Below are 25,120 nucleotides of genomic sequence, written 5' to 3'. Positions count from 1 at the left end.
AGGGATCAGGAATGGCATTCAGCTAAAAAGGGCAGCTAGTTCAGCAATGTACTCACACACATACTCCTCCTCCAGGAAGTAGTTATTGCTCTGTGGCCCAGGGCTTTATGCGAACTCCCACTTCGCAGCACCAACCAGTAGAAGGTAAGGGTCAGGTGATGCCTGCCCTAGGTGCCAGCACTCAGGAGGCAGAGGCAGGAGGAACTCTGTAAGTTTGTGGCCAGCCTAGTCTACATCAAATTTCAGGCCAGCCAGGGTTACATAGTGAGAACCTGTCTCAAAAGAATTAATATAGTGCATAGTTGTGGGTAATTATTTTTAATTAATTTTTTTCTGCTTCACCAAAGTATTCTCCACCCCCCCCACTTGGTTTTTTAAGACAGGGTTTCTCTGTGTAGCTTTGCGCCTTTTCCTGGAATTCACTTGGTAGCCCAGGCTGGCCTCGAACTCACAGAGATCCACCTGGCTCTGCCTCCCAAGTGCTGGGACTAAAGTCGTGCACCACCACTGCCTGGCCTTTTTTTTTTTTTTTTTTTTTTTTGGTTTTTCGAGACAGGGTTTCTCTGTAGCTTTGGATCCTGTCCTGGAACTCACTCTGTAGCCAGGCTGCCCTCAACTCACAGAGATCCATCTCTGCCTCCCGAGTGGGGGTGTCAGAGGACAGCGCCACATCTCCAGAGAGGCTCTGCTTCTCTGGCTCCTGGAGGTCTAGACTACTCTGAAAGTCTCTCTGGACCCAGGGACACAGGGTACATGTAAGAGACAGAAGAAGAGTGTCAGAGGACCAGCATTGCATCAGTACAATGGGAAGAGCCAGGGAGACAAGGCGGACAAGGAAACCCTTCAAGGTGGAGGAAAGCCCTGATTTGAAGACAGAAGGAAAGAGACTGAACCGAGATCATCAGAATGGCCACGCTGAGCTATGGAATCCCAGGCTAGACTCTGGCTTCTACTGTGATTTGAAGCAGACAGCTCATGAGCAAAGCAATGGGCAATTTTGCATCCACTTGACTGGGTTATGTGCTACCGAGACAGTGGGTAAAGCATGAATTCTGGGTGTCTTCAGGGTTTTTCCAAGTGAGACTTCGATTTGAACCCATGGACCAAATAAGGAAGACCAGAACTCATCAATATGAGCGAGCACCATTCAGTTTATGGGGCCGGCGGGCGGTAGGAGTGGAACATAGAAGAGGAACGGGGATTCTGTCACTTTGGGAATTGGAATCCATTTATCCTGCCCCTGGACATCACAGCTCCGGGTTCTTCAGCCTTCAGACTCTAGAACTTACACCTTCTACCTAGACTATCAAATTGCCAGAAACCTGAGAGGACTCCTGGTTCTTAGACATTTGGGCTCAGCTTGCCACCACCGGCTTCCCTTGTTCTGACTTGAGATAGCCATGGTGGGACCTCTTGGCCTCCAAGATCAAGCAATCCGATTCCCACAATTAATTCCCTCTTTTTGCTCTTGCTTAGATTTGTGAGACAAGGTTTCATAGCCCAGGCTGGCCTCAGACGTGACCCAATCCTCCTGCCCCAGCTTCCTGAATGCTGAGATTGCAGATGCGTGCCATCATGCCTGGCACTAGGCTGTGAATCCCCTGCCAATGAAGCTGGGTTTCCATAGAGAAGTAAGTTTCCACCTGACTCCCAGCCTTTAGATGGGCCTAGCTGAAGACACACACACACACACACACACACACACACACACACACACACACACACACACACACACCAAAAAAAAACAAAACAAAAACTCTTCCCTCCGGGAAAGTGTGTAGATTCTAAATGGCTCTGTCACGCTGTCTTGGCCCCAACACCTGTGTTTTCAAACACCTGGCCATTCAGGGCGAGAAGAGGCAGGCAAACACTGCGGGTACTGGCCAAGGGAGCCCTTGAATGCATCACTGAGACTTCTTTCTGGTGGAGAAATGTGGGTATTGTGTCTTGAGAGTGAACTCAGTTACATAAACTTTACACTGCAAACGGATTCCACACCTAGCAGAAGTGGCATGAGTACTTTCTTCCTTTACTTAAATGAAGCTAATAACAAACTCTTCAAAAAACAGACTCAAAAGTACGTGACACCATCCTTGGAATACTGCATAATGCAGCCAAGTTTCTTTCTCTCTCTTCCATTCTTTTATTCTTCCTTCTTTTTTCCTCTTCAAGTTTAAATGATTTCCTCCAAGAAAGAGGTACTGTTGACTTCATGGCCATTTGGAATACCAGATTACCACGAGAAAGAAAAGAACACAGTCTATGTGCTTGCCAGGCACAATAAGGACTGACCTCCTTCCCCGTGGCTGAAATCCTTCTGGAAGCCCTATAACGCTGTCTCAAGTGCCAGTCCGGTTTCACCTGAACCTGTACTAACAGCGGGTATTAGTCAACAAAATGGTGAATGTACCTCCTGCACTCTGCTGTGTGAAGAGTTTACCAAAGTTATTTCAACAAGTGCTCAATTTCCTGAATTTTGTTCATTTGAGGTATGTGTGTGTGTGTGTGTGTGTGTGTGTGTGTGTGTGTGTGTGTGTGTTAGAGAGAGAGAGAGAGAGAGAGAGAGAGAGAGAGAGAGAGAGAGAGAGATAGGTCTCTCTCTATGTAGCCCTGACTTGCCTGGAACTCACTGGTACCCAATGACCACACTGGCTGATAGAGAACTGTGTGGTGTATGTGTGAACTCCACATCTGCCTGACTCCAGCAAGGAGGGCCAGAGGGCCTTCCAGGTGGGGGTCCTACAGCATCTACTGGTACCAGGGCACCTGTGGCTCTTGGCATAGTGTTCTCTATTATAGAGTTTTAGAGAGCACCTGTTTCAAGTACTGTTTAAAGCATCACCTGACCTATCACAAACAAAGCAGATGTTTATTAGGCAACACAGAAAGCCAAAAAGTGCTGAAATGGAGGCTTTCTTCTGGGTGGCATGCAGGAACTCTCAGGCATATCTTGGAACCTTCCCGCCAGCTTGACAGGGAACACCAGCAGTTCCTCCGTCTGCTGTGAGAGGAATGGCCCAGCATTTAATAAGGCGATGAGGACTTTATTGACGGTCATAACAATTACTCATTCACCATGGAGCCATTATCTCAGCATATTATACTGTAAATATGAAAAGAAAGATCAGCACAGCCCCCCAAGCAGCCCCTGGAGGATCACAGCAAAAGGCTGCTTCTTGCTTATCTCCTCTAGAAGCTCCCAAATAGGCCCATCCCCAGAATCACCTGGGGAATGTGTTTTGATGGTTAGCCTTTTTTTTTTTTAATAATGAGAAATTTCAAACTTCCAACAGAGCTAGAAGCATTTTTACAGTGAGCACTGTGTGCCTGTCAACTACATTCTACTATTAGCGTTTTGCAACATCTTATTTTCTCACAGATCTGTGCTTCTCTCTACCCCTCAGTGTAGCTTTACTTCTTATACATTTCAAAGTCAATTGTAAATACCTGCCCCCTTTTCCTGGGGAATCTTCTAAAACTTCGAGTCTCCAGGAGTCATCATCGGAAGGCATTCAGAGGTATCCTTCCTGGTTGGGAATGTTTTCCCTAACACTAAGTTTCTTGGTTGTTCACTGCAGGAACCATGCTGGTACAGCTCCTACCAAGCAAGACTGTGGCAGCTCCACAGCAAAGAGAAGAGCTGGGCAGCCCAATGCTGGCTGTGCAGAGCTCTGGAGATGGGTTGAGGCTGTGAGTCAATAGTGGAGTGCCTGCCTAGCCTGCTGTGGTGGGATCACATGACAGCAGAACTTCTCACCTCAGCCAGGTCCTGAAAGAGAAAACGAATGAACAAGCATCCCAGCCACCTTCAGGGATCATCCCTCAAGACCTAAATCCTCCCAGTAGGCACCACCTCTTAAACTCCATCCCACTGTGCCAAGCTGAGGACTGAAGCCTTTAACATACATAGGCCTTTAGAGAATATTCCAGGCCTAACTGTAGCAGGTCAGGATAAAATTCCTTCCATAGGCTGGGATTTTGTCGAGTAACACAACCCAAAGCAGGGATCCCTTCATGGAATCCAGTCCCAATTCACAGTCAAGGAAGCCAGGCCATGGAAGCAGAGGGGCTCTTAGCATGCCACAGGGGCCAGGGGCTTCCTAGTTTACTTTGCTTGTGTAATTGCACCAATGATTGTTCATTAGAGCCAGGATGTAGGAGCCCTGTAGCCCCAGAGAGGGGGCAAATCAATTCTCTTTCAGCCACTCAGCAAGTCCAAAGCAAGGCTTAGAATCAGACCTATTGATCCTGTGTCATATACAAGACTGTAAGGCCTAGAACCAGACCCATTGACCCCTGTGTCATGTACAAGACTGTAAGACCTAGAACCAGGCCCATTGTCCCTGTGTCATGTACAAGACTGTAAGACCTATAACCAGGCCCATTGGCCCCTGAGTCGTGCACAGGGCTGCCTTGCTAAGGGCTCACCATCCAGTCACTGATCCAGCAATTGCCAGGTACCTCTAGATGCCAGGCCACAAGAATAAGGAAGCATGTCTGCTGTCTCAGGATTCCAGTCCCTTTTAAAGTTCTTATGACCCAGGCTGAACCTGTCACTAGCATGTTTCAACATGTCCACCAAAGGCTTTCAGAGCTAATGAAACACTGACCGGCATAAAGATGTGGCTTTCCTAATCACTGCAGGCCACGTTGGCTCCCAGCAGTAGCACATTGAAGCTCAGCCTGGCAAAGCCACAGGAGTGGCTTCGGGTCCCAGCTGGCTGGCCGTTCCTGGGCAGTCAGGTCACAGTTAAGTAGCAAGATCGCTTTTCTCTGAATGGAATCATTCAGTCACAACATCATAAACTCAGGGTTGAGACCGTTTTCATTTAGAGAGGAGGATTTCAAGGGCAGGAATGGGTGAGTTTTTGGTAAAACGACAACAGAGGTTACCTAGAAACGGGATAGACTGATTTGCAAAAGCTGCTTAATATTCTCAAAGCTAGAACTGCAAAGACCATTCACCTTTAAAAATGCGGAAAATAGTCCACAATTTAAAAGTTGTGTCTAATCATTGTCAAAGTGTGCAATGTTAGCGCTAAGATCACTCTGTGTGTGTATGTATGTGTGTGGTGTGTGTGTGTGTGGTGTGTGTGTGGTGTGTGTGTATGTGGTGTGTGTGTGGTATGTGTGTGGTGTGTGTGTATGTGGTGTGTGTGGTTTGTGTGTGTAGTATGTATGATATATGTGTGGTGTGTGTATATGTAGTGTGTGTGTATGTGGTGTGTGTGGTGTGTATGTGTGGTGGGTGTGTATGTGTGGTATGTATGGTATGTGTGTGGTGTGTGTAGTGTGTGTATATGTGGTATGTGTGTTGTGCATGTGTGTGGTGTGTATGTGTGTGTGTGTGTATGTGGTGTGTGTGTGGTGTGTGTGTGTGTGTGTGTGGTGTGTGTGTGTGTATGTGGTGTGTGTGTGTATGTGGTGTGTGTGTGTGTGTGTGTGTGTGTGTGTGTGTGTGTGTGGTGTGTGTGTGGTGTGTGTGTGTGTATGTGGTGTGTGTGTGTGTGGTCAGATGACAACCTTGAACACCCTTGGACATTGGTCCCCAGGTGCCTTCTACCTTTTGATTGAGACAGGCTCTCATTGGCCTAGAACTTTGCCCAGTAGGCTAAGATAACTGGTCCACAAGCCTCCAGGGATTCTCCCGTCCGCCTCCCATATCACCATCACTGAGAACGCTGGGAAATACTCAAGCACAACCATGAGCATCTCATATCAGCAGACGAGGAACACAGTTGCCAAGAGGTGTTAAAGCTGTGGCGGCGTCAGAGCACCTGACCCAATGGGCTGTTTTCTGCCTCTGTCCAGGAACACCTACCAACTCAGAGTGGAAATAAATGAAGTGAATAAATCGCCGGCCATGGAGAGTGGGCAGCACTTGTCAGGCAAGCACCATAGTTTCCAAGCAGGCAAAGAGTTCATCACCAGTTCGCGTCTGGTGTACAGCTGACTAGGGAAGTAGAGTCCCAAGGAAATGCATCAATTTGGTGGGATCATAATGAGAACAGACAAGCTGATGGGTGGGAAGACACCGTTAGAGAGAAGTTCCGAGCCAAGTGGTGAATTCTTAGGTTCAACCAGACGTATACATGGATGAAACTGGATTGTGGGAAATTTTCTGGCCTAGTGTAGGAATACAGGCCTGGAACACTTTGCTAATGGCAATCAGAATCCAACAAATGTCCTCTGCGTTGCTTTAGAGAAATGTAATTCTGTGAGTTCTCTAGATCCAGTGTATATTATTGAACTATCAAATACACATGCAGAATTGCATACATGCTGATACAGCTTACATGCTTGCACATAGTCAGACATTTCTAAGTGATGAAATGCCCACATTTGTTTCTAACTTTGGATTATGTTTGATTCAGACCTCCGTGTGCTCAATGGTATAACTCAGGACAGAGCTGAGGAACAGGGTTCTGTTAGAAATGGCCAGGTACCAAGTACCATGTTTTTGCCTGAGAGAAAAGATGGAGAACATTTATAGTGAGATTAGAGACAACAGACAGATATCAAAGACTTTTTCAGAACATTTATAGTGAGATTATAGACAACAGACAGATATCAAAGACTTTTTCAGAAGTAATCAAAGCGTGGCAACTGGTCAAGTACTGGAACTTGGTGGGGGAAAAAGTCACAGAGTGAGACAAAAGGTTGATTATTTCTCCCCAAGTCGAAACCAAAGGTCAGGAAAAGTAAAGGGCCAATCCACGGCCACAGGAATGCAGAGCCGCAGAGTCGCCGAGTCGGGGCTTGAAGGGGCCTCAGAGTCGGCACAGGACACACCCAGACACCAAGTTCTCAGCACAAAGGAGGTTTATTACCCCGGAGGGACAAGTCAGGGAGGAGCGGCTGCCTCTGCACCAAGGCAGCAGCAGGTGTCTGCAGGAGTGGTTTTTAAGGAGAAAAGGAGGACGTCTGTGTTAGGATGAGTTGGTAAGTCCTGGTTGGACCTGTTAGTCAGTGTAGCCAAATAATGAATTTTGAGAGCTGGACCTTGGAGTTTTAGTCAGGCATAAATAAGGAAGTGGCCAAATAACAGAATAGACCTTGGTGGCTCCTTTAAAATGTAGTCTAACCATTTAGCAAGGGAGAGGGAAGCGGGGAGAGCAAGACCAGCCAGCACCACGTTTGCGGTGCTCAGGCCTCTCAGAGAGCCCCTCAGGGTCGTTGGCAGATCTCTCTTCTCTGGGCCCTGAACAATGCGTCACACTCTTTCCTGCACCACTGGCTGCAGGACCCTCTTGCTTTCCACTTCTCCACATGGTAGAGGGTTCCACACTGTGCTAGATTCTCCTGAGCAAATCACTGTGTTGGCATGGCCATTCATCACTAGCCCCCTCTGACTTGGCACTTGCCGGCCCTGAGCACAGCCTAGCACACAGCTGATATTCCTCAGAGGGAAGACAGCTCCAAGATGGTTTGCACCAGGGCCCATCAGTGTCACACTGCAGAAGCCTCCCATCAATGTTCTCCAAGTGAGAGCTGTGTGAGTAGGCCTCCACTAAGCCTGACTTACCGCCAAGAGTTAAGAGTATATGATACAACGCCAGTAGCGGACACCATGGCTGGGGCTGTGTTCAGTTGGTCCGGTGCTAACCCAGAGTTCATGAAGCTATATTCAGTCTTTGACACCACGGATTGTTGTGGTGTGGTGGATACTTGTAATCACACCACTTCGGAAGTCGAGGTAGGAGGACCAGAAGCTGAAAATCATCCTTGGCTACATCACGCACAAGGCCAACCTAGACTACATGAGGTCCTCATGCTCCAAATCTAAAATATCCACCCCATGTCAGCTTATATGTAACTATAAATACTTAAAGATGAACTTCATAATATCCCTGGATTAGATGCCTTTTATCATTTCCACTTGGTGGGGGGGAAGTCACCATGTTTTATGGAAGTGTGTTCATAATATTGACTGTGAACTCACACAAATACATGATTTGGTTTTAAGATAACCCCAGCTCTACTTCCTCAGTGATCCCTGAGGTGGTAGATAGTATCAGGTGGTGAGAACAGACACAGCAGTGTGGACCCAGCTCGGCACTATGACTACGGAAAAGTCAGCAGGAAGAGTCATCCAAGTGCTCCTCGGTAGCTGGTTGTCTGCGCACATCTTCATCTGCCCGCGCTTTCCAGTGCTGGACCCGAATGTGTTACCCCTGCCGGCTCTGCCGACTCCCCCCACCCTCCCCAAAGCCAGGCAGCAGCAACAATTGCTGGGGATTCGGGTCCTCTCATTGAAGGCTGAAAGGTTATAAAAACTGGTACAGGGCTAGCCCAAAGAACACCGGGTCTGGAAGAGCATCACTCCCTCAGCTGGCTTCTCGGGAGAGACAGGCTGAGTGGAAAGCCAGGCTTGGAGTTTTTTCCTGTTCCATTAGTGCAACTTGAGGTTCACATGGAAAACTCAATAGACCCATCTGTTAAAATTCCATTTGAGATTGAAAATAAGGATTTTCCACTCTTTTTCCCATGAAGGCCCGACAGACCCCTTGAAAGGGGAATTCCATCTGGACTCTAACTCATACCATGTGGGGCTGTGTACGGGTCTGCTGAGGGCACAAGCCTACAGTTAATGACACACGAAACACCAGTGAGGCGGCAGCAATTGTGGCTGTCGGTCACCTGGCCACTGGAGAGCACAGACCCTTCATTCTGAGATGGGGTTCTTTAAAAGACTTTGGTCCCGTGTTATCAAATTATCCTAGAGGGATAGCAAGTCCCCCCTTTATTTAAAAGTGTTAAGTTGGGGCTTTGGTGATGTTAGAGACAGGGTGAAAAGCCATGCAGACTTCATGCTCTTTTTACAGTGAGAAAAATCACATTGCTCCCCAGTTTGGAGCCAGAGGAAGAATCATGCCATTGTACAGGTTACTTAAAATTCCACACTGCCTGCACCATTTGGCCCAAAAATGCTAAGAATCTGCAGCTGTTGCTCCCACGGAAGGCTTCTAGCTGGGGCAGCGAGCGCCGCTCCACACAGCTGCTGTTAATTTGAGACGGAGCGTTTTAATTGCCTTTGTGTCGAGATTTATTAAATACCATTTCAGAGGGGCAAACCTATAATAGTCAAATTAGTAGGAGGCTGAAAGAAGGAAATAATTGGAACACGGTGTCTTTGCCTTGGAAGCCAAGTCGGAAAATATCTTTTCCACATGACCAGCCACAGCCATCCCAGGAAAGGAGTTTCCAAGTAAACACAAGCCACAGAAATCCTGTGGCCTCCCAGAGCTCAGCTGTGACCCCCTCTTAGTGACCTAGAAGCACTTCTTCCTCTGAGTGTCTGTCTCTCTCTTGTCCCCACGCTCTCCCTTCCTATTATAGCTGGAAGCCAGAGTCACTGCTTGGAGCGAATGTGCATTAGGAGAGAGCTGTCCCTGCGGCGATCTGCCTTGTTTCTGCTCCCTCTGTAATTGCTGTTTTCCTATTATGTTTGGACCGTCCTTGCAGTACTGTGGGGGTGTCTGAACCTCCCCACTTGGCTTAAAGCAGCTATCTGGAGGAGCAAATGACAGAACACGTGTATCCTTCCTGGCTTGTCTGCCACGCAAGGAAGGGAGCTCGAGAGGCCCTTCTGCTAACGTGGGTCGGGAACTGACATTCCTTCCTTAACAGCGAGTCCCACTCCCCGAGAGAGTTGTGATTCTGGCTAGAATTGCAATTGTGTTTTGTATTTTTCTTTTAAATATTCCCTTTTCAGGAAGCTATGATTAGGAGGCATGAACGAGCACCAATTATGGACACACACACACAGAGCAAATAAATAAAATAAATATTGCTTAATTTTTTTTCTAAAAGCTAGGGAATAGAAAGAAGAGGAAGGACCTGGCATTTGAAGCTGAGAAGCAGGAGTAGAAAATGCTTCAGGGTCCTCTAGAAGGAACCAGCTTGCAAAGATTGGTAACGTATAGGAGAATTGTAAGTGAAGCATGAGGGGACTGTGATGGCCCAGGTGTCTCACTCTAGAGCACGTCAGCGTCCCTTCCTACACACAGGGGACCAGAGTGTTGATATTTTATTTGTGCTGAAATGTGATATTTTATTTGTATGTTAATAAATAAAGTTTGCCTGGAGATGAGAGGTCACAGCCAGCCGTAACCAGAAGTCAGGTGGTGGTAGCACACGCCCTTCATCCGATCACATGGCAGGCAGAGTCTCTGTGTGTTCAAGGACATAGCCAAGTGTGGTGACACACGCCTTTAATCCCAGTACCAACCATAGAGACCTGGAGGTCTGTACAGACAGGCAGTGATGAGGAAGTGAGGTGGCTGGGCTAAGAGCCAATGAGAGGACAGAACAGCAAGGCAATAAAGGCACAGGTTAGACAGGAAGAGGCTCGCTTGGGAAGCTATGGTGAGGTGGTAAGCCAAGATTAGTTGGCAGCTATCACTCTGATCTCTACGGCTTGCACCCTGTACTTGCTTCTGTGTTTCTTATTTAATAAGACTGTTTAGAAATTCATCTACAGACCAGAGTTTTCCCATCCACCCACGCAGTCACATCTGCAGACCACCTTTGGCTTTCAGTGGAACCACCCTGTTTGGCTCAACAGTGTCCGTTAAAGCCAGCAGACTAATTCAAGGTCCCATGTTGCTCCTCTGGTCACCTTCGATGTGGAACAGTCCCTCTGGTTTCTTTGACACATTGGAAGGTTACTTTTATTTTTTATCCATTTTTTAAGAAGTGGGCTGAGAAAAGGTGGAAGAGGGGAAACAGGACGAGATGCTGGAGGGCTGGAATGCCATGGCCCGGCCTTTGCACTTCGCTGCGTGGAGCACGGGACAACACTGGCCACCGGGAAGTGGGGGCAGCGTGCTTCCAGGTAGACCTTCACAGCAGCAGGGTCCATGGACCACACCCATCCTGTAAAGCAGGGACAGAATGATGACCAGACTCTAGGCTGAGAGCATGAGGAGACAAGATGTGGCCCCAGTGGGGGGGAGAAGGGCATACCTCTGCCAATCAGAGCCCCAACTTCACACTCCAGATTAGCTCCTACTAGACACGCAAGGGAGTTAGCCTCTCTCTGCCTCTACTTCCCACCTGTAAAATGGGCATCATCTGTTATTCTAAATTGATGCATAGAAAATGCTTAGAGCGGTGACGGGTACCATGAGCTTTTATTAGGTTAGCTATTGTTTTTAGATGTAGAATCCTCTAATTTAGCAACTAGCTAAACTTGGGGAAGGGGAGGGAAAGAGTCAATGTAATATTCAAGTCGATAGGACAGATACTCAGATTAACAGCTGGAAAAACAGAAAAAATACATCAAGGGACATCCTAAAACGTGTCAAAGAAACCAGAGGGACTGTCCCACATCGAAGGTGACCAGAAGAGCAAATGGGACCCTGAATTAGTCTGCTGGCTTTAACGGACACTGTTGAGCCAATCAGGGTGGTTCCACTGAAAGCCAAAGGTGGTCTGCAGATGTGACCGTGTGGGTGGATGGGAAAACTCTGGTCCCCTGTGTGTAGAAAGGAACACTGACGTGCTCTAGAGTGAGACACCTGGGACATCACAGTCACCCCATGCTTCACTTACAATTCTTCTACATGGTTACAAATATTTGAAAACATAAGGAACAAGCAATATCTTTTGAAAATTCACACCGAGGGTTTCTTAAGAATTCACCAAGTGCAGGCTCTTGTGGCTGTTCTCTGCCCCTGGAAGGTCTCATGCCCTAGGAAAGGTCTGGATGCTCCTGTCTCCAGGCCATGCAGCAGGCTGAGTTCCTCCCACACAGCACTTTCAACCTGCTCACAACTGTTGTGCTTGCCCCAACACCTGTCACTCCAGGGAGAGCTACCTCTTTAAGGACTGGCCCATATTCCACACTGTGTGTGTGTGTGTGTCCAGGGGTCCCGGCACAACTTTGGATGTCATAAGGCTCCAATACATGTCTGGTGAAGGAAGTATTGTTGTTATTTGTTTTTGCTCTTTTGGGGGCCCACCACTCAAAATAAATCACAGCTCCCAAATGAATCACACATGGAAGCTTATTCTTAATTATGAATGCCTGGCCTTAGCTTGGCTTGTTTCTTGCCAGCTTTCCTTAACTTTAAATTATCCCATCTATCTTTAGCCTCAGGGCTTTTATCTTTCTCTATTCCTGTATACCTTTTCTTTCCTTCTTATTCCATGACTGGCTGTGTAGCTGGGTAGCTGGGTGGCTGGGTGGCTGGGTGGCTGGGTGGCTGGGTGCCTGGCCCCTGGAGTCCTCCTCCTTCCTCTCTCATTCCTTTTTCTTCTCCCAGATCTCTCCTTCTATTTATTCTCTCTGCCTGCCAACCCTGCCTATCCTTTCTCCTGCCTCACTCTTGGCTGTTCAGTTCTTTATTAGACCATTAGGTATTTTAGACAGGCACAGTAACACAGCTTCACAGAGTTAAACAAATGCAGCATAAACAAAAGTAACACGCCTTAAAATAATATTCCCCAACAAAGTACTACAGCTTTACCCCCATAGTGACGACAGTAAAAACAGAAAGCTACAGCTGGAGATACTTATGACCACTACTCCGTGCCACTCTTGGGCATCCCTAACTCCAGATTCAGGGAATATGACACTGTCTTCTGGACCCTATAGGCACCAGGCATGCACATAGTACACAGATATACATGTAGGCAAAACACCTATACACATACAATAAAAATAAATAAATCTTTTTTAAAAATGTCCTGAGGGCTGGCAAGAAAGTTCAGCAGATGAAGGCACCTGCCAGGAAGCTTCCATCCCCAGAAGCACCTGGTAGGAGAGAACTGACTCCCAAAAGTCCTTTGGCCTCCATGTGAGCACCATTGCATGTGTGTGAGCACACAAAATAAACAATGCTAAATGGGAAAAGACAGATGTAGTGTGCTCACGATCCTAGCACTGGGGAGACAGAGACAGGGAAATCCCTGTGGCTTACTGAGCAGCCAGCCTAGTTCACTAGGCAAGTTCCAGACCAATGAGAGAGCCTGTCTAAAATACAAAGCAGACAGCATTCCTGAGCGTGAACCTGGGGTTGTCCTCTGACCTCTGTAAACATGGGCACATGCATGCACCTCCATACACATGAACATGTACACATGAAAGAAAAAGAAATGAAGACCACACTGATACATGTGCTCACTTTGTCTCCTGAAGAATCTAGATGTCACACACGTGACATGCAAATAGAAAATTGACTACCATTTGGGAAGAGGAGGGGGACCAGAGTGGCAGGGGTGTGAGAGGGGACAGTGGGTGAATCTCAGCAGAGCACATGATAAACATGCATGAAATGTCATCATGAAACCATTATTTTATACAATCAATATCCACTAGAAAAAAATAATTATTATGTCCCCAAAAAGGAGGCAGTGGACTTGAGATGCATGCCTGACATGTCTCCCTCCCAAGGTGGCCCTGGCTCTGGCAAAGGCACCCAGTGCAAGAAACTGGCAGAAAAATACGGATTCACTCATCTCTCCACTGGCGAGCTCCTGCGCCAGGAACTGGCCTCAGAGTCAGAAAGAAGCAAACTGATCCGTGACATCATGGAGCGTGGAGACCTGGTGCCCTCGGTAAGCAGAGACCCACCCTGCTCTCCCTGGTGGTCAAGCCATTGACTACTGTGGCGGTCTGGATCACCTAGACAAAGACACCTTGAGGGCCAGGGAACAGCTTTGACCTCTCTCCTCGGTGACAGTCCTGAGGTGGGCTGGTCTGGGCCGACAACAACTTGACTTCCAAGCTGTTCCTTGGCCAGCTGCTTAAATGTCAGCCTGGTACATGTGTTTCCAAATGTAGCCTCACTTTAGAGTAAAATCTTCAAAGCATAGGTGGTATGGAATGCTCAAATCAGAAACCTCAGGAAAACAAAGTCTCCTTGGAGTGGAGGTGTGCTGTTTTGTGCTGTTTGTCCACATGACAGACTCTAGAGTCACCTAGAAGACACTCCCATGAGCATGCCTGTGGGTGAGTCTCTTGATTAGGCTCATTAATATGAGAAGATGCAGCTTGACTGTGGACGGGACTGTTATCTGAGCAGGGGATGCTTATCCTAGTGGGTTCTCGATTGCTGTGATGAACACCAGGACCAAAAGCAGCTTATGGGTGGAAACAGTTCACCACTGAGGAAGCCGAGGCAGAAGCTCATGGCAGGAACCAAGAGACAGGAACTGAAACAGAGAGCATGGACCAAGCTGCTGGCTGGCTTCCTCCCCTAGCTTGCCAACATCTGCTTTCTTACATAGTCCAGGCCCACCTCAGGAAAGCATATATCTACCTAGGGCTGGGCCCTCCCACACCAATCCACAATCAAGAAAATGCCCCACTGACATGCCCACAGGCCAGTCGGATGGAGGCAATTCCTCAGTTAAGGTTCCATCTTCCCAGGTATGTCTCGGTTTATGTCAAGTTGACCATAAGCAGCCAGCTCAGTCATGGGCTGTATAAGATGGAGAACACAAGCAAAGTGGCAGCACATGGTCCACTCTCGGTTTATTATGGATGCATCCTGATGTGTGTCTGTCTGTGTGTTTCAAGGCCAGAGGACGATGGTAGGTGTCTTCCTCCATTGCCCCCTACCTTGGTTTTTGAGATGGAGTCTCTCACTGAACCTGCAGCTCACCTTTTGGCCAGGCTGGATGGTTAGGGAGATCTTGGGATCCACCTGTCTCTGCCTCCCAATGCTGTGGGTAGCTGCTGGTATATGCTGCTGTACCTGGCTTTTTAATTTGGGCACTAGGGAATTTGAATTCAGGACCTCATGTTTTCATAGCAAGTGCCCCTACCCACTGAGCCATGTCCCCATCCCTCAAAGATTATTCCTCAAAACTTGATCACATAGTGCTATTCCTTCACTGCCCTCACCTTGCCGGTTCCCATGTGGCTTTTTCCTCCTCAGGTCAGGCTGTGGCTGCCTCTGTTGGCACTTCAGCCTAGTGCTTTCCAGCAAGCATTCTCTAGTTGGCCTATTCACTTCCCACAGAGCTCCGCCTGAGTGCCGCACTTATCACAGAGGCCGCCCTAGGGAAAGCAGCATCCCTGGTATACTCCGGCCCTTCGCCCTCTCTAATTGTATGCCCATTATCTTTAGCTGTTGTCTGTTCATTTGTTTGCCATTGTCTGTCTTCCTCATTAGACTGTGAACTTGATGAAGAATTAGTTCACAATTGTTTAGGGAAGAGGTCTAGCCACACCTGTGATATCTGCATCCCCCAGGCTCCGGCCAAAACCTAGAGACAGAGGGCTTCCCCTACCTCCTCCCAACAGACCTTGCCCCAACACTGCTCCCCTGCCTCTGTGTTCTTTCCTTTCTTATTTTCCACAATTGTTAAATCAGTCTTTTTAATGGGGAAACCATGTTGCTAGAAAATAGTTCTCCAATCTAAAAGCCTTCTCAAGTTAGCACATTCAAGTTCTGTGTAATGCTCACCGGAAGAACAGCAGCAGGGAAGCATGTTCTGAGCAGTGCTCCCTTTGCCCCTGATCTGCCACGATGCCTTGTTCATCCAGTGTGAGACAGGACTAGCATGTCTTCTGGGGTAGAAGTTGGAAGACTTCCCAGTCACATGACTGCAGCAAGGACAGATCAGTAAGAACCGCGCCCCCCAATGGAACCATGGCCCAGACCTGACTGAAAGACCTACCCACACTATGCCATTAAGGTGGGGGGTGAGGAGGAGGTCTCATGACAGTTGGCCCCAGAGATCTGCTGTTAATGTTGCCCAATCCTCCCTTCACAGAAGAATGTCTGAGGAGTCACATCCATTGTGAATTGGGGGATGCGGCTGGGCCCCCTGCTGATCACTCTTTCTTCTGTAGGGTGTCATCCTGGAGCTGCTGAAGGAGACCATGGTGGCCAGCCTGGGCAACACCAAGGGCTTCCTGATTGACGGCTACCCCCGGGAAGTAAAGCAGGGGGAAGAGTTTGGACGAAGGGTGAGCTGATGTTAGCGTGTCCATCCAGAAGAAGAAAAGGACATCAGTCAGCTTAGGGGATACGTTCAAAGCCTTCATTTGCCCAGTAACAGTGACCAAATCTTTCCATTACAAATAGCAGAAACACTTTTTTAGAAGTTGAAATATAAAAATAGGGCAAGAATTGTCTAGTTAGTAAGTCGTGGTCAGGTTTGGCTGGGTTTTAGGTGCAGAACTACCCTTGCAGACTCCTCCTCGCCATGTCTGGATTTCCCCCTTGTGTTGGCCCATTCTCCTCTATGCCATTTCTGTGGCCTCACAGAAAACTATTTCTGTTTTGGGGGTGGCAGGATGTCCCACAGAAGACCCAAGGCGGTTTCCTTCTCACCCTTCATCACTGAATCACTGAGACAAGGGACTAGAGAAGATTCTGCTGACAGGCCCAGCCTAGAGAAGCCAGCAGGGGCAGGTGGTGCTCTACCTGAGCCACACAGCCAGAGAGAGGGCAGTCACCCCTGCAGAACAGGGGTGTGTGTACACAGAAGACAGGGAAAGAGATGCTGCCAGGGCAGGATCCAGAATGCATGCCACTCCCTTCCCAACCCTGTCATCGCCAGCCTTGTGAGGTAAGCGGCTCAGGGCCACATCTTCACAGGAACACCAGTAACTAACCACTACCGCGGCTGCTGGGTGGCGGGCTGCCTGGGCCAGGCTCTGTGGTACAAACCGTACACCTGGCCAGCAGCTCCTCAAGTCCAGGCAAATGGCCGCAGTAGGCCACATTCGTTACAAGACTGACTCCGAGGCTACAAGGAAGCCATGGGTGCTGGCTACTGTTTTATTCCACAGTAGGCTCGTCTGAACTCTTTCAGTCGATGTTTTCAGAAGTGAAGTGACCTTTTTAGGTAGATGGGGGAAAGAAAGGCCTCACACTAAGGGAATGGATTAAGCACAGAGAGGTTTGGCAGCTTGCCAGTGGCCACACAGCTGGTTAACAGCAATGATGGGATAAAGATTTGGGGCACCCACCTCCTCCGCTTCTACCACTGCCCATGGATGAAGGTGGCTAACCCGTGGGTTTCACCTGCCCTGAGTCTGCTTTGTCTACCTCCCATCGGGAGTCCCTCCACTGCCTAGCTCCCTCCTAAATTCAGAGTCAAGGGCTGGAGAGACGGCTCAGTAGTTAAGAACACTCGCTGCTTTAGTAGAGGACCTGAGTTTGGTTCCTAGCACCCACATGGGGCCTCACAATTACCAGTAACTCAGATACAGGGTACCCCACTTCCCCTCTGGCCTCCATGGGCACCAGGCACCTACATGTGCTCCTCATATAAGCAAATAGGCGCACACATACACATACTACATAAAATGGAAATGAAATAAATATTTTTTTAAAAAAATTAGAGCCAAAGAGAAGTTTCACGGTCCAACTGGCAAAGGTGGACAGAGGTGGTGGATGCACATGGCCGAGGCTTGTGACAGTATCCATAAATAAAGACAAACCACAACAGCACCAACAAGTAAACGGATGGGCAGATGACTGGGGCTGGCTTCGGAGTGGCGAGCACCAGACGATATCACAGCTGCCTTTGCTGAGGTCGAAAGAGTATCAGCACAAGTCATGCCCCTGCCTAGGTGACCAGGGTGTAGCAGTCTTTTTAAAGTGTACTCAGAGATAATAGAATAATCTTCTGAAACCCCCAAGTTGTCAAAGAAAAGATACATTGTAAATATAGGCATCTCTTATTCCTGCCCCCCCCCCAGGTAAAAGCAATGACAAAATGATAAGCTGAGTTCTTCATTTGGAGTTTTAAGAGCTAGATCTGATGGCAGATCCCAATGGATGCCCATGGAGTTACAAGCCATGTCAGGCACCAGTGGGGGATCTGAGGAGATACAGGCATAGCCAACCGGCAGCCCACTGGCCACACACATCCCAAGACTGCTATGGATGTAGCCCAACACATTTAGAGATGGTAACATTACGTCACAGTTCAAAAGGTTTGATGGCCCTGGATGTCTTTCCATGTTGGCATCCTTATAGCACATCGTACCCACAGCCTGTTGTCCGCTGCTGTGTAGGAGCTTAGACAAGGCACTGAGCTTCTCCCTCACTTCCCACACAGCCCTTCAATGCTCCTGCCCCATCATTTCTTCCTCCTCTGCCTAGAACCCAGGCAGTGTGGGCTCAAGGCTCGCTATTGGAATTCCCTCCCGCTGTGGACCCCACTGAGTCAGATTTCAGACGTGACCTAGAAGAAGCCCACACCATTCCTCACTAGCTGGAAGTATCTCACCAGTGGCTGGAGCTTCAGTGCCCCATTTCCCCACTGAACCAGTCACCTTCAAGTGACATGTCTATTTCTTTACAGAGTCGGTCTTTCCCACACTGCCAGGAGGGTAACTTCAGCAGATCCCAGTGTCGTTAAGCAGGTGTGCACGAACCACACATGAAGCCTCCAAAGTGAGCGCCCACCTCAAATTCAAATAGAATAAAGATATTGCCCACACAGGAAGACTCTTGACATGAGGTCCATGAAAAAGCAATTTCCTCAAATATTAAAAAAAAAGGTTAGGGGGCTGGAGAGATAGCTCGAAAGTTGAGAGGGCTTGCTACTCTTCCAGAGGACCCCACTTCCATTGCCAGCACACATCAGACAGCTCACAGCCACGTGTAACTGTAACCCCAGAGTATCTGACGCCCTCTTCTGGCCTCTGAAAGCACCCACACAGGCATACACATAGATAAAAATGAAATCATTTTAAATGTTTAGGTATTAATTAAAATGTTATCATATTATCAAAACACAGTGTACAAAATCCTCAAAGAACGAATAAAATTTAAAGAAAAAATATATGTAAGTGATTCAGGTGACTAGGTCACTTCCAGATATAATTGCTGTGTGCCAGCTGTGTTCCTGGGGACAGGGCTGGATCCGGGAGAGTAAGGTCAAGCCTTGCGGTTTGCGCCCACGGAAACACCTGGCAGGGAAGCCTCTTAGGTGATCGCTGTAAGGCCTGTTCCCATGTTACCATCCATGTTACCATGGATGCTGGTAACAGGCAGACACTGGTCCAGTGTCAGGGCTATGCCCAAGGCTCCATTCCTAACAAGCCCCAAACCGTGCGCTGGTGGTCCCACCCAAGCTTTGGGTGTTGAAGCAACCTCTCTGCCCTCTCTTACATTGGTCCTGATGGTCTTTCAGGGCTGGCTCCAGATTAGATACAAATAACCTCTGTTTATGACTCAATGAATCCCTGAGCTATCTTTTCTGTTCCCAGGAGTGGCCTGGAAATGGCCCCATGCAAGCCTGGCAGGTAGTCGCTCTTTCTCAGAGAGCTAACGGAACCACCAGCTGCCTCCCAAGCTCGCCCTCTGCTGGTGAACCAGGGTTGTTTTCTCCTACGCCCTCACCTTCACCTATCCTTCCTGCACAAAAGCTCCTCAGAAAAGCATGACCTGTTCAAGGCTGGGTTATGTCCCAGAGACCAGGCTTTAGAGCATTTCTCCACTCTGTTTCCTATGCCCTGTGCTTCCCTCAGAGGGGGTGGCCAGCCTTCTTTCACCTATGCCCTGAACCTGGCATGCTGGTGGGGTGGGGGGATGGGGATGGCTTCTGTTGACCGGGGATAGGGAAGTATAGTTGGTACATCCCAGTGATCCCAGGAACAGGATAGTTAGGAGACTCATGGGGAGATGGAGAGGTTGAACTCGCAGATGGTCACCATCATCCATTTTGGGGACATTTCTTAATCTCCTTCTGTATGTAAGACTTGAGACCTGAAGCAGAGTCCCTGAGCCCTGCCCACTGAGGTGGGAGGTCCAGAGCAGGGAGGAAGTAGAGCAGCTAAAGCTTTGCAAACTCCACTGCATGCCAAGCAGTGTGTCTGCAGTGCCCTACTTAACCCTCTGGCGAGCCTGTGGTCTCTCGTGGAATTCAAGACACAGGGAGGGATGTTAGGGGGATTTCTAGTAAATGATCCAGTCAGGTGGTTTAAAAGAACAATTCGTTTTTATCTCTCATAGTTGTGCAGTCTGACGGGCTCAGCTGGTTCTCCCACAAGGTCCTCAGTATTGTAAAAGAAATGCTAGCCTGGCATTTCTACTCACACGGCCTCTCCCAGTAGCTAGCTGAGACTTTCTCACTATTTGGCAATGTCAGAGAAGTTGAACATAGAAAGTAGCTGCCTTCCCCTATGTTAAGTATTACATAAAACCAGACAGAAATGCAGTTTCTAATGGTAAAATTATCAGTATTACCAAATGTCTAAAAATTAATTTCTTTATAACTTATTATCAGCAAATGTTTAATTTGTATGGCTATTATATATATATATATATATATATATATATATATATATATATATATATATATATATATGGGAAGTATAAAAGTTACTCAGGCAAAGCAGGGCCTCATGTGGAAACAGTGTAGGAGGTCCTTACGGAACCTTTAAAAGCAGGTAGCCTCAATCCCACTACCTTCCGTGCTTGAGAAATACAGGGCAACAGACTTCAGGGTGCAGATGGCTGAGCTCAGTAGCTCAGTGGAAGAACACTTTTAAGTGAAAGGTGGCAAGGGATGAATGAAGTCCACTGGACACTAGTTACACCAGAGTCTGGTCATGACAGCCTGACTCCAGTCCGTACCTAACTCCAGGTAATACACACCCAGCGCAGGGCGTCCTTGATGGCTAGAATAAGACATGCTGGTGGAAGGAAGGAGTTATCAGACATGTATGTGCACACACTTGCATACACACACACACACACATACACACACACACACACACACACACACACACACACACACACACACACACACACACAGGCATGCACACACCCTTCCCCTGAGTGTAAAGGACAGACTGGCTGTTCTAGGTAGCTTATAATTGCTGCACTATGTGAAATGACCAGAAAGCTGAACAAGACAGAGCTCTGAGGCAGCAGGTGATGAGGGCCTACTCTGGAATGAGAAGCCACGAGGTCTAGTCTTATCTCTACCACAATGTGGTGCTGGGCACTTGAGAGGCACCAACAGCCCCAGGAAGGGAAGGGCCCCCAGACCTTTTCTAGAATTCCAACTGACCGTGCGTCACCCCATCCTTCACCCCAGATTGGAAACCCACACTTGGTGATCTGCATGGACTGCTCAGCAGACACCATGACCAACCGCCTTCTGCAGAGAAGCCAGAGCAGCCAGCGTGGGGAGGACACTGCCAAGACCATTGCCAAGCGCCTGGAGGCCTACCACCGAGCGTCCATTCCCGTCATTGCCTACTATGAGACAAAAGCACCACTGCAGAAGGTGAGCCCCCCTCCGATGGGCTGCCTGCTCTTCTCTTCCAGAGAGGAGAGGCAAGCCTTCTCATGAGATCTGGGGAAGCTACAGGCAGTTGTAGGGTTGAGACCAAAACACAAATTGCTTTCTTCCCTTGCTATTGTCTCAATCAAAGTCGGATATACAAGAGCATAAGAGGGGGCTGACCACGGTGGTGCACATTTTTAATCCCAGCACTCAGAAGGCAGAGGCAGGCAGATCTCTGTGAATCTGACCAACCTGGTCTACATAGCCAGTTCTAAGCCAGCCAGGGCCTTATAGGGGGACCCTGTCTTTAAAAAAACAGTTGAGTATCTGTTGTCAGATGGCCATAAGAAGTTGGTCATTAATTTGCAGTGGGTGCCTTTTTGGCCCGTGGCCAAATCATCTCCTTAAACAGCCCTGCTGGATAAAGCAAGCTCAGATTCTCAGACCCTGAGTAAGTTCTCACTGGGAAGCCTCTGTGGGCTCCCACATCACCTAAGTGCACAGGCTCAAAAACCAGGGCTGGTGCTGGAGGAGGGTGCCTCCATTAAGAGCTCTCGCTGCTCTTCCTTAGGACTCGGGTTTGATTTCTAGTACCCACATGGTGACTCAGAACCATTTCCTATAGAGTCCCAGGGGATCTGACACCCTCTTCTGTCTTCCAAGGACACTGCATGCACATGGTACACAGATATACATGCAGGCCATACAACTGTATACATAGAAATAAAAACATAATTTAAAGAAATGTGGGGCTCCAAGAACCTTTGTAAGGCTCAATCACCCAGGAAGTTTCCCACTTTGTGCTGCCTGGAACAGCCAAGGAATTCTCCAGGTAGAAGGGAACTTCTTCCACTTCAATCTGAGACTGTGGAAAGTCAGATGTAATTCAGTTTATCACATTTCAGAATCAGAAAATTCCCTTCTCTCTCTCTCTCTCTCTCTCTCTCTCTCTCTCTCTCTCTCTCTCTCTCTCTCTCTCTCTCTCTCGTTATCTGAATCTAAATCTGCAGACTCACAGATGAACGACTCATTGACACTGAACTAATAGGGTTCCCTCAGAGAAATCGGACTTCGGCAGGCCTTACAATTCTGCATTATTCTCCAAGAAGTCAAGTTCCCAGGCCTCTTTGGCTCATCTCTCAGGCTTCCCCTTATTGGGGATGCTGGCATTTATCATCTACTTTGTCAGTATTGAAAATGGACACGAGAGCAGAGGGGAGACACTGTTTGGTTCTACTGCCTCGCCAGGTCCTCTGTATACAGAGCTGCTGCCAACGCAGATCTTACAATCCACTCCCAGCCTAAGACATGTGTGTGTGACACAGAAATAACGCTTGACTTCTGTTTCCCGTCTTAGAATGCAAAGGGGGAACCACTCAGCAGGTTTCTCCCTTCCATCTGGGTTCTGTAGGCAGCAGTGATCAATGATCATGCTCTGCCTGAGGTGTACAGGCCTCCGGGCACAGCTCCACAGATAGATAAGCTAGTTCAGGGAGAATGAGCTAGTCCACAGTGGGTGAGCTTACTACTAAATAAGCAGCTGGAAATGAAGCATTTGTGAAAAGTGCCACCACTGACCGAATATTGCTGGAAACACTGGTCTGGGTGTCAGAAAGTCCCAGGCCGGACTTGTGAACCTTGGTGAGTCACCTTCCTTACAGTTTTGATATCAAGTGGGCTGACAGCAGCCGCTGGAGTTCTTCCAGTCTGTTAGTCTGTCATTCTTAGAGGGGAAAAGCTTTCCCGCCTAGCTTTAAAGGAATACATGGTCATTATTGAAAATATGGAAGACCCATTTCTGAGTCCCACCACCCAGCCAGGGTGAACACTCTAGAGCTCTGACTGCAGAGAACATGGCCTGGACATGGCGGTGGGCGTGGTCACAGCTGGGCTAAGCAGATGGTGGGACAAACACTAACCCTAGTCCACTCTGACATTGGATTGGTTCCAGAAGCCCACATCACCAAGACAGACACACATTACATCCACAGACAGAAGCAAAGAGAAAGAAAAAGCAAGCGTGCAGCCCCCGGGGTCATCCTCCTCAGATGGCTCTGGGTCAACTCCGTTCCTCAGGTTTCTTTTGCTCTGTAAAACTCCACTGTGGCAATCCATCATATCTCATCACAGACACTCCCGCCTGCCATCGGAAAACAGAGGCTCATGTGTGCCTGTAGACTTCACTCTTACGATGCTTCACTGGCTTAGCGAGGATGGCCGACTGCTAATGGGTTTCCCTCTTACCCGAGCAAAAAGCTACTTTCTATGGGGGAAGTCAGACTGTTTCATTTGGTTTTTAAACTTCCAGGCATTTGGACTTCACAGAAGCAAACACCACAGTATGAGTACCCAGGAAACAGTTTTCTTTAATAAGGGGGTGCAGGGGACCCTCTCCTTGTATCCTTGTATTTAAACCACATTGCAGAATGAAGATGGTGTTACATGAAAATGAAGGTCCAGCACCAGCTAGCCCCCACACCCTCCACACACACACCAGCTCCAGCTAGTCTCCCCCCATACCCTACACACACACATACATACCAGCTAGCCTCCCCCCATACCCTCCACACACACATACACCAGCTAGTCTTCCCCACCTCCCCTCCCCGCCCCCATTGGTCAGTAAATCCCAAGCACTGCCCTTCAGAGCTGGCACTCAAAGGCTTTCTGTGTGGAAAGGGGCCACTTGGTTTTCATGAGAGTATCCCTTAGCCTCCTGTGGAGCCCAGGATCTCCCACCAGAAACAGGCTGCCCTTCATCAGCCATTGTGTGTGGGGGGAGGGAGAACATGCCACCCAGGTCAGTCTTTCGGTCAATTGTTCTGTTTTGAGCCTACCTGCCAGACTCTGGGGACACAATGCTGAGAAATGTTCTTGTCCTCAAGAGCAACTGTCCAACTGGATAATGATGAAGATTCTCCTCAAACTTTGGGCAAGCTCTAGAACTTTCTGAGCCCATCTGTGAGCTTCCTATATAAATCAGTTTTAGCAAAGACTCAGCACCCCACCCCCACTGTAACTCCTTACCCCATCATCTACCAGGGGATATCCCTGCCTATGACAGGATCAAGGTTGACCTTAAATTTCCTATGTGTAGGAAACTGGCCTTGAACTCCTGATCTCCCTGTCTCTGCCTCCCAAGTGCTAAGATTATAAGCACAGGGCGCCACAGCTGGCTCTCACCCTGGTTTGTCTATTGCAGGAACCATTAGGTAGGGTTAGCAGCACACATCCCTTGGGAATGTTTGCTACCTCTTAGTAATACTCCTACTGGCCTCCGCTTTGCTTGACTCTAAATTCCTACTTGCCCATGCTCTACTCAGACTTGACCTACCTCCCTCCCTTCTACAAAATCCCATTGCCAGGGGCTCTCTAGCTATCTCACTGGCCCTGAACAAAGAAGGGTGTAGTGGTACAAACCTCAATTCCAGTACTTGGTTCCTGCAGGAACACAGGGGTGGTATGCACACCACACCCATCTGCACCCAACACACACACCCAATGTTTTTTGTTTTTGTTTTGTTTTTAAAGACAGATGCCTGGTGGTAAACACTTTTAATCCCATCACACAGGGAGGTAGAGGCCAGTCTGGTCTACATAGTTAGTTTCAGGTCACCTAAATTGACATAGTGAGACCCTTTTTTTAAAAAAAAAAAAGTGAACTCACACTTGACTATTAGAGAGCATCTGAGCAAAAGCCAAGTGTGCCTGGCTGTAGTTCACTCCCATGTAACATCAGAAACAGGTCCAAGAGCCCAGGGCCTAGTCGGAGCCGAGGTGTACTGGGGACAGCAGCTTGGGGATGTGACTAGGTACTGTCACTGCTGGTGCAGGATTCTGCTTTACTCAGCTGTTGCAGTGCTTTGTGAAGCTCCACCACCTTGTGTGTTCCTGGAGCCTTCTGTGC

General features: G+C 48.3%; 1 protein-coding gene across 3 annotated transcripts in view; it reads left to right on the top strand.

Annotated features, from left to right (window-relative positions):
* Ak5 (adenylate kinase 5) overlaps nucleotides 1–25,120 on the top strand; it is a 193,731-nt gene that overhangs the window by 164,101 nt on the left and 4,510 nt on the right. For all 3 annotated transcript variants that reach the window (XM_052730986.1, XM_052730984.1, XM_052730985.1), the window contains 3 exons: nucleotides 13,400–13,563; nucleotides 15,809–15,925; nucleotides 21,022–21,213. In XM_052730986.1, the coding sequence (XP_052586946.1) occupies nucleotides 13,400–13,563; nucleotides 15,809–15,925; nucleotides 21,022–21,213 (473 nt within the window). The remainder of the gene's footprint in view (nucleotides 1–13,399; nucleotides 13,564–15,808; nucleotides 15,926–21,021; nucleotides 21,214–25,120) is intronic.

The sequence above is a fragment of the Peromyscus californicus genome, unplaced genomic scaffold (assembly GCF_007827085.1).
Source record: "Peromyscus californicus insignis strain IS unplaced genomic scaffold, ASM782708v3 Scaffold_9__1_contigs__length_137607984, whole genome shotgun sequence".
NCBI classification, from domain to species: Eukaryota; Metazoa; Chordata; class Mammalia; order Rodentia; family Cricetidae; genus Peromyscus; species Peromyscus californicus.
The sequence above is the reverse complement of the archived record's forward strand: the minus strand, read 5'-3'. Positions and strand labels throughout refer to the sequence as shown.